We start from the raw sequence: 9,638 nt of genomic DNA, 5'->3' as shown, positions 1-9,638 counted from the left end.
TCAGCATGAGAAGTAGATTTTAGGTTTTTTACATCATCAAATATAAGTACTGTATTAACTTTTAGTTATATTTTTAACTTTTAGCTGTCTAGTACTTTGTAATACAAATGAGAAAGCAGATTTTAATCTTAGTTTAAAATTCAAAATTCCCATTAGACACATCTGTTTCACTGCCTTCAATAATATACTTAATTTAACTAAAAGGAAACATTGTATTCCTTAGTTTGCTGTCACAACTCAGAATTTTCAGCAGTGTTTAAAGACTGATGTGATGGCTCAATTGCTAAATCCTCACCTTGCAAAAGCACGATCCTATATGAGCTCCAGTTCATATCCTGGCTGCTCTACTTCCCATCAAGCTCCCTGCATGTGGCCTGGGAAAGCAGTAGACAATGGCCCAAAGCTTTGGGTGCCTGCAGCAGTGTGGGAGACCAAGAAGCAGCTTCTAACTCGTGGCTTTTGATTGGCTTAGCTCTGGCCTTTGTAGTCACTTGGGGAGTGAACCAGTGGATGAAAGATTTGCCTCTCTTTCTTTCTGTATACCTGATCTGACTTTCCAATCAAAACAAATAATGGTTTAGAAAAAATTTTTTAGCAGTGTTTAATCCATGATAAACTCTTTAATGGAGTAAAAAATTTTATGGCTGTAGAGGAAGCTATGCCTGAAGTTTGAGAATCAAAGTTCCTGTTAGTATCGTTTGAAATATTGAGAGCTGGTGTAGTACTATATCAGGTTAATGCAACATCTGTGGTGTAAGCATCCTATTTGGGCTGGTTTGAGTTTCAGGTGCTCCACTTCTGAACCAGCTCTCTGCTTACGGCCTGGGAAAAGCAGTAGATGCTGGCCCAAGAGCTTGAGCCCTGCATTCATGTAAGAAACCTTAAAGAAGCTCTTGGCTCCGAACATCAGACTGGCCCAGCTCTGGCTGTTGTGGCCAATTGAGGAGTGAACCATCAGATCTCTGTCTTTCCCTCTCTCTAAACTGTTTCAAGTAAAATGAAAAGAATTCTTTCTAAAAAAGGGAAATATTAATGACCATGTTTATATTCTTCCCAGAGTATTTTGCAATAATTTCTCCCATGAGATACATTCTGACTCTAACAATACCTCTCTCAAATGAGTTAAGTGCCACAAAGAGATAAAACATTTTTCTCCCAACTCCACTGAAAATTAAGTGGGTAAATATGTAGGCCCAGCCTTTGTACAGTAGGTCACCTTGCCAGCCAATTGTTTAAGGACAGTAAAATACCTCCAGTATGTTGCAATTGAACTCTTGAAGGCATGAAAGCTAAGATCCAAATGGGATTAGCTATCCTACTGCTCTTAGCCATAAATTTATTCTCTTTTCGTTCACAGCTGAGCCTTTCTTAAAATTCACTTCCCAATAATTATGATCTCTGAACTCTGCAGGCTGAAAATGACTGAGTTGTTTTGTCTGAAGACATCTGTCTACACTGAACTAATGGCCTGGAAATTAAAGGTTTTAAAATGCATTCCTAACCCCCTGATTCATGGCCTTTTAGTAAAGCAACTAATCTGAGGTCTTAAAATTAACTGCCTCCCAGTGAACTGGAGAGGCTGGGCTGTGACTAACACCACGAAGCTGATCTGGTTGGCCAGGAAAGGTGAGTAGAAAAACAGAATATTGCCTTCTTTCTCAGGCTGGGAATATTAGAATTTGTTGGCTTTAGGAAGTAAAATCCTTTGGCAGGTTCTAAATTACCTAGCCAGCATGGATGAGTCTAATCTAATCCAAATGGTTACTTTTTAATGTTGTTTCCTTATCCAGAAGCTTTCCACAGTGATTTTCAGGATGAAGAATAACAAAAGCAAACCAGACAAGTTAAAAAGCAAGGAACTGAGAAATAAACCACTGGACATGTATAAACAATTTTATCCAATCACGACACAGGAAAAGTGTTTCAAGTTCCTGCTTTCTATTTCACGTGAATATTCCAAAGTGGATCATCTGGCAAATCTGACATATGCCACAACACCAAGAGCCCACAAGACATTCTGCTAAGTAAACAGACTAGCAGCCGTGTGGCGTTTGGCCCAGCCTTTGAGAAGCTGCTTAGCAAGCCTACATCCCACATCCCAGTGTCCCAGGCAAAGCCCATCTCTGCTCCTCATTCAGATTGCAGGTTTGGCCTGGCCCAGCCTCTTACAGGCATATGGGGGATATACTAGCAGATGGGAGCTCATCTACCTTGCAAGTAAACAAAAATGAAAAAATCAGCCAATTGGCTGCTCACAAAAGGACAAAAGGAGCAACAGTCCCATTCATGATGAAAGAGTTCAGTAGGAACAAGAATGGGAGGAAGCAGGCCATTGGGTGCCACGAACTGGGGAGAAAGAGCGTCCTAGTGACTTCAGCAAGCAAGATGAAGTTTTAGAGGTAGACGGTGATCATGGTTGCACAACCATGTAAACGCATTTTAATGTCACTGAATTCCCTTAAAATGGCAAACGTTATCACATTTATTTTACAATTAAAAGAGCAACAAATGACTCCCGTCCCGAGCCTTTAACTACCACATTCCTGGAACAGGGTAATTCTGGGAAGTTGCAAGGTGTGACTTTCCCAGATCTACACCGATGCCTCTGAAACCGAAGAGGGTTCAAGAAGCCAGAGAGGGAGCCTGGGCCTCGGCCGAAGAAGCAAGCCCAGGAACACCTGGGGTGAGGGAAGCGGTGACGGGAACGGCAAAGTATTCTTCATCACATGATCCACTTTCAAGGGAAAGCTCTGAGATGCTTTCCTAGCAAAACTGTCGCCTAGTAAAAAAACATTCCCTAATGTCAGAAACCTCCCGCTGGACCGCTCCTTTTTTGTCCGGAGTTGCATCCCTCACGGTTCCACTCTGCAAAACCCCACTCGTCTCCCAAGATGGGTCTGAGTCCTGGCCACAACCGGCCGCTCGGACGCCCTCGCCCCGTCAGCGCCAGACCGTGTGGGCGGGAGGACCGGCCCTGGAGCGCCCCGGAAGTCACCACCCTGCCTCGCCGGCGGAGACTCGGGGCTCGCGATTGGCGGGCACCGGCCGGGGGAGGGGGGATGATGCGTTACGTGCGGCGAGGCGGCCTCCTCCCGGACGCTCCAGTGCGCGTTTAGCGTGGGGCGGGGCGGAGTGTGAGGCCCTGGGCGGCCATTACCCGGAACAATCCCGGGCCTCGGGTCAGGTGACCCTCGGCGGGGCTGGCAGGAGGGGCCGGGGAGGGAAGAGGGCGTGAGGAGGGAAAGAGAGAGGAGGAGAAAAGAGAAGGGCGGAGTAGGAGGCGGGGTGGGAGCGGTTCACGTGATCCGGCATGGAGGCGGTGGCGGCGGCCGGGAGGAGCCGCCGGGGTAGAAGCCGCACTTGTTAGTGTGGTGGGAGGAGGGGGCCGGGGGACGCCGACGCCGACACCGTCACCCAGGGACGCCGAGAAGGCGGGAGTGGGGGTGGGGGCGAGGTCAGGCTCCGACCCCCGGCCGAGGGGATGAGGGGAGCATGGGCGCCAAGGAGTCACGGATCGGATTCCTCAGCTACGAGGAGGCGCTGAGGAGAGGTGAGGGGGAGGGGTCTGGGCGAGCAGCGGGGGAGGCCAGCGACGGGCTGCCCGGAGGGTGGGTGACCAGGGAAGGGGAGGCTGAGGGCGTGGGGCGTTTGAGGCGGAAGGGAAGGGAGGCCAGCAAGGGGGTGGCGGGGAGTACAGTGGGGACGCGAGGTCGGCTGGGAAGTGGTGTTTGCTAATTGGGACCGGGTGGAAGGGGCGACGCTTTCCCAGAGAGGGGTGTCAGGCGCTGGCAGGGCAGTGTTCGTGCTCTCCCGTGGCGTTATTACCTTGGAGGTGCCCAGGGAAGCCCTCGCTCCCTTTTCTTGGGTGGCTCCAGCCCTCCAGGCTCGTTTGTCACTGCCATTTTTTTTCCCCTCTTTGCTTCGTAAAATCCGACAACGTCCTAAGCTCGTTCCTGTCAGCCTTGGCTGCAAGGAAGGGAGAGAGGGGGCGGCCGCAGAGCGCCCTGCTCTGCTACCAGGAACCCCTTGTTGTTGGGGAGGCTGCCTTTTCCGAGGGCCTTTGCCAGTCTCTTGGGGCGGGGGGTGCTTGACCATCCACTGCTGCCATCACTCATCCTTTGAGCCGCTGACACCAAAAATACTTGAAATCAGTTGCGTTTGAGGTGGGAAGAGGCTGGACAGCTGGCGCTGTCACAAGCCCCTTGTCTTGGGTTTCGACTCCTCCGACGTTGACCAGAGCTTTTTGCGCTTGCTTGCCGGTTCTCAGCCCGGTCCCTGCCCATGAACTGGCGTGCGGAAAGCCAGCCTTGTGATGCTGTATTGTAGCTCCCCGTAGGCACCGGCCTGCTGCTGGGCTAGCTCCTGCTGCTGGGCTAGCTCCGCCGCACGCTGTGGTGTTCCCAGCCCCCTCCCACTGCCTGAGACCGCTGTCCCTGAGCGCTGGGCAAGCGCTGGCTGCAAGTGTGGCTCGTGCACGCTTGATGGCCCGAATGTGACTTAATTTTTCATGACTGAGATTTCAGTATGTGAGTACATGTAATTTAAAGGAAAAACTTGTAATGGATTTTTCTGGGTAAGAAGTGAAAACATTAAACAGATTGAATCTAGGCATTATTGTTTCTAAGTCCGTGGAAGTCCCCCAGAAGTCATTTCTCCCCTGTCAAACATGTCTTTAGTCGCTCGCGCTCCCCACACCTCCCCAGATCCCTTTCCCCAGGCAATCTGTAGCTGCCTACCTGCTTGGGGCTGGGGTGGCGAGTCCTGCTGGGGATGTCCCCTGCCTTCCGCACGTATCTGAACTAAGGAAAAAAAAAAGGCAACTATGCTGGCACACTGGTGTAGTTTACACAAATTTGGCATTAACCAGGCCCACAATACCCGCCAGCTATTGGCTGTTTTTCTCCCAGCAGTGTTAGACTTGCTTAGGTAAAAAGCAGCCTAGGCAGTTGCCTATAGCTGGGGCACGTGGCTAAGCCGAAGGTGTTTTTCATTCATGAAGGGTAGGAAATGCAAATGAGGTCCAGAGACAGACATTCGGAGTGGGAATTCGGGGCTGAACTTTTGCTCATGTATTGGAAGATGCCAGAGAAGTTTAGTGGACTATTATTACCTGACTCTGTGATATGTAATGTAGTTTTATTGGTTGTAAACTTATGTGTTTCTTATGACTGTTCTGTGCGTGATCTCACGCTTTTTTTCCCAACCCTAAGATGAGAAATTTTCCAAATTCTTAATGTGTTTCCAGTCCTAATAGGCAGGTCACTTCCGGGATGCTGTCAAGCCTGACAGGTCTGGCCTCAGTTAAGCAATGGCTTACATGGTTTGGGAAAGAGCATCAGTCAAACTGATTTACAGCTGCAAGGTTCAAAGCGCCTAAATTTGAGGCTATGAATACTAGTTGTGTACCTGGCATTTAAAAATCCTAAAATTAAACTTTGATCAACTTTAGCCTGTTTAATATCTTATCAAACTAAGATTGTATGTTTGTAAGTATAAGTGAGGTTAATTGTGCATTTTAAACTGATCTTACTGATGGTTTTCAATTTGCTGTGTCTGCCCGCTGAATTTTAAAGCAAATATTTTATGATAGCAAAATATCTGTGAAATCTTAACTATTGTTAGAAATAATTTATCTTATGGTTTTAATATGGAAAAGTATGTTAAAAGAGGAATGAATTGATAAAATTAGCATTTCTAAATGTAAACCAGGGTTTTTTTTCTCTTTTGAAGCAGATTGAACTTCAGTGTAGTTAGTTTCAGTAGAGATTTAGCAAGTTCATACAGCTTTTTATGGAGTTAAGATTTGAAAACTGTTTCAAAGTGTTTAAATAAATAGGTAATAGAACCTGCATTCATTAGTTTCATATGCCTATACATTTTGTAGAGTGTATGGGAGAGAAGGAAATACAGAATTTGACAAGCATACATTAGTTCAGTGTGTATTATTAATCATTTTACAAATTAAAAAAACTTAATAAAACAAAAATATTTGCTTTAAGATTATTGAGCACTAAATAATTCCTGGCTATAATTAGAGAGTGTTAAAAAAAAAGTTGGCCATCTATTACCACATACAAAAAATGGAATTGCAGGCAGTTGATGTGGGACCTGGAAAGTGAAGTGTTGTGGTAATAACAGATAACGCTTCCCAGGCTTGCTTGAGTGAAAGGGCAGGTTAGTGACTCATTTACTATTCAGAAGTTCTAGGTATTAGGAAAATTGGGTTACACACTAATTTAGCTGGACTGTATGTCAGTTGAAACAATTTTTAGTGATAGCTTTTATTTTTGGCTTCTATCTGTCTTAAACAGAACACAGGAAAGGCTTGACTAAGGTTTAGATTGCATGTATTTTCTAAGTTACTGTACCTGTTGCACTTGATAGAATCAGAATTTTAGCATCTCTGTTCATCTTTTGCCTCCTGTTGCACCTAAGTTTGTGGCTTGTGTAGTCTTGAAGTGTGTTCTAAATCCTTGAGATACCATTGATATTCAAAAACATTGAAAGGTGAATTTAGTTTTTTTTTAAGGATTTATTTATTTTTACTTGAACAGCAGATTTTAGAAGAGAGGCAGATATCTTCCATCCCCAAATGGCTGTTCACGCCCCAAATGGCTGTAATGGCTGGAGCTGAGCTGATCAACACAGCCAGGAGTCAGGAGCTTCTTCCATGGGTACAGGGGCCTAAGGAGTTGGGCTGTTCTTTTCTGCTATCCCAGGCCATTAGCAGGTTGCTAGGTTGGAAGTGGAGCAGCTAAGACATGAACTGGTGCATATATGGGATACTGGTGCTGCAGATAGAGTCTTAGCATACTATTCCAGGGTGCTGGCCCCTGAATGATTAGTTTTTTTTTTTTTTTTTTAAGATTTATTTATTTTTATTGTAAAGGCAGAATTAGAGAGAAGGAAAGACAGAGATCTTCCATCTGCTGGTTTGTTTTCCAAATGGCTACAATGTTTGTGACTGGGCCAAACTGAAGCTGGGAGCCAGGAACTTATTCCAGGTCTCCTTCATGGATGCAGGACTTGGACTGGCCTCCATTGCTTTCTCAGACCATGAGCAGGGAGCTGGATTGAATTAAACTGGTGCATATGTGAGATGTTGGTGATGCAGGCGGAGGTTAGCTTGTTATGCCACTGTGCTGGCCTCACTGAAATGATTCTTAATTTTTAAATAGTGGTATTGTGGTAATAAGGACAGTGGATGAAATGTCTTCCAGTTGTTGAGGTTGACTTTTTAAAATGTTTTAAAAATTTTATTTATTTTTATTGTAAAGGGAGATATATACTGAGAGGAAGTGAGACAGAGAGAAAGATCTTCTGGCTATTGGTTCACTCCCCAAGTGGCTGCTGTAGTCGGAGCCGAGCCATTCCAAAGCCAGGAGCCAGGAGCTTCTTCTGGGTCTCCCACATGGGTGCAGGATCCCAAGTCTTTGGGCCTTCCTCTACTGCTTTCCCAGGCCACAAACAGGGAGCTGGGTGGGAAGTGAAGTAGCTTGGTCACAAACTGACAGCCACAAGGGATCCTGGTGGATGCAAGGTGAGGACATTAGCAATTGGGCCACTGCGCCACGCCCATTGAGGCTGATTCTTATGCTGGACAAATAATGGGGTAAAGAATCAAGATGTCAAATATGTCAAAGTAAATGCAATACTATCTCTAGAATGAGAGTGAAATGTTAGATTTTCTATTTATAGTTCTAATTTGTGTATATTTAGTAATATACACAATAAAATTAACATATATGTTATTTATAGATAATGAACAAGTTCAGTGCTCTAATGTTATGGAAGTGGGTTCTACATGAATGCAAAACTCTGTATTTGATGTCCTGGAAGTCCCTCAGCACTGTGCTTGTTTGATAATATGTACCAAGTCTAAGAATTTAATTCAATAATTTCTTACGGGTTGTTGTGTTTATGGAATAATTAAGCATATAACAGTTTTAAGATTGCTGTAGTTTACATGTTGCTTATTCATCAATTCTAAGGTGGTGAAAAACATTGGTTCTCTAACCAAGATTTCATTGCTCATATATCTCAGTGTTAATATAAGAGTTTTGTTGGAATAATACTACCTGTGACATGATAGTTAGCTGATTTGGCATACTTTATCATTCTGTAAACAAAGATGAAATTTCATAGCTGATATTGCTTCTGCTCTGCACTGTTTATCCTCTCTTACTAAAATACTTAGTTTACCTCTGTGTTACCTTTAAGGTATTATTCATATATTTGGAATATCAGTGACAGAGAGGAGTTAATACACCGATGAGAGGCTAATGTAGCAAGCAGGTTGAGCTGCCACCTGCAGTGCCAACATTCCATGTGGTTGCAGGTTTGAGTCCCAGCTGCTTCCCTTTAGCAGCTGGCCTTGGGAAGTTAGCCGAAGATGGCCCATGGTCGGTCAGGGGCTCCTCCTGCTTGCTATCTATGCTATGCCGATCCAAAGCCAGGAGCCTCTTCCAGGTCTCCCACACGGGTGCAGGGTCCCAAAGCTTTGGGCTGTCCTCAACTGCTTTCCTGGGCCACAGGCAGGGAGCTGGAAGGGAAGCGGGGCTGCTGGGATAGAACCGGCGCCCATATGGGATCCCGGGCGCAAGGCGAGGACCTTAACCACTGCGCCATCGCGCCGGACCCCTCTTTTTTTTTTTTTAAGATTTATTTATTTTTATTGGAAAGTCAGATATACAGAGGAAGAGCTTCCATCTGCTAGTTCACTCCCAAGTGGCCACAATAGCCAAAGCTGAGCTGATTTGAAACCTGGAGCCCACAGCCTCTTCTGGGTCTCTCACGTGGGTGCAGGGTCCCACGGTCTTGGGGCATCCTCAACTGCTTTCCCAGGCCACAATCAGGGAGCTATTTGAGCAGCATGGCCGGCAGGATTAGATCCCAGCATGTGCAAGGCAAGGACCCCAGCTACTAGGCTACTGCGTTGGCCCCCTTGTTCCTCTTTTAAAGATTTATCCTTATTTATTTGAAAGGCAGACTTACAGGGTTAGAGAGCTCTTCTGTTTGTTGGTTCACTCTCCAAGTGACTGCAGTGGCCATGGCTGGGTTAAGCTGAAGCCAGGGGCCAGGATTTTCTTCTGAGTCTCCTATGTGGGTGCCATTCTATGCTGCTTTCCAAGGCACAGCAGCAGGGAGCTGGGTCAGAAGCAGAACAGCTATGAATCAATGCTCATATGTGCTGCAAGCCACGGCTTAATTTGCTTCATCACAACGCTGACCCTCTTTGGATCTCTTATGTAATAATAAAGAACTCTTGGACATTAGTGATGGATAGTTAATTATTAACACAAACATCTGATGAAGTTATCTTTTTAAGTGCCATATATTTTGAGATCTTTTTGGAGATGATCAGTGTTCAGGGCCTTTGCTTAATACCATCCTTTGTTTGGGATTTAATACTCATTAACCTAGAACATTATTTTAGGAAATTCTCAAGTTCAGTACTATCTTGTGAATTAGAGTCAGAAAAAATTGATATTTTGAAGCCTTGCTGAAGCATTTGAAGCCCTTGATACTGGAATGTGTTTAAGTCAAAACCAGGCTGGGGCTGGCATTGCACAGAGGGTTATGCTGCCATGTGTAATACATGGTATTCAGTATTGGAATGTTGGTTCAGGTCCTGGCTA

At 45.4% G+C, this 9,638-nt stretch overlaps 1 protein-coding gene across 2 annotated transcripts in view; it reads left to right on the top strand.

Annotated features, from left to right (window-relative positions):
* Positions 1-3,300: 3,300 nt before the first annotated feature.
* The window catches only part of USP32 (ubiquitin specific peptidase 32), a 135,411-nt gene continuing 129,073 nt past the window's right edge, over positions 3,301-9,638 (top strand). Inside the window, exon 1 of one of the 2 annotated variants that reach the window (XM_041000816.1) lies at positions 3,301-3,550. In XM_041000816.1, coding sequence (XP_040856750.1) covers positions 3,493-3,550 — 58 coding nt within the window. In that variant the 5' untranslated portion in view covers positions 3,301-3,492. The remainder of the gene's footprint in view (positions 3,551-9,638) is intronic. The other variant, XM_041000815.1, reaches the window with a different exon arrangement.

This window comes from Ochotona curzoniae, unplaced genomic scaffold, assembly GCF_017591425.1.
Source record: "Ochotona curzoniae isolate NIBS_2020 unplaced genomic scaffold, NIBS_Ocur_1.0 scaffold_2453, whole genome shotgun sequence".
NCBI classification, from domain to species: domain Eukaryota; kingdom Metazoa; phylum Chordata; class Mammalia; order Lagomorpha; family Ochotonidae; genus Ochotona; species Ochotona curzoniae.
Note: the sequence above shows the minus strand (reverse complement) of the source record. Positions and strands in the feature narration are given on the sequence as shown.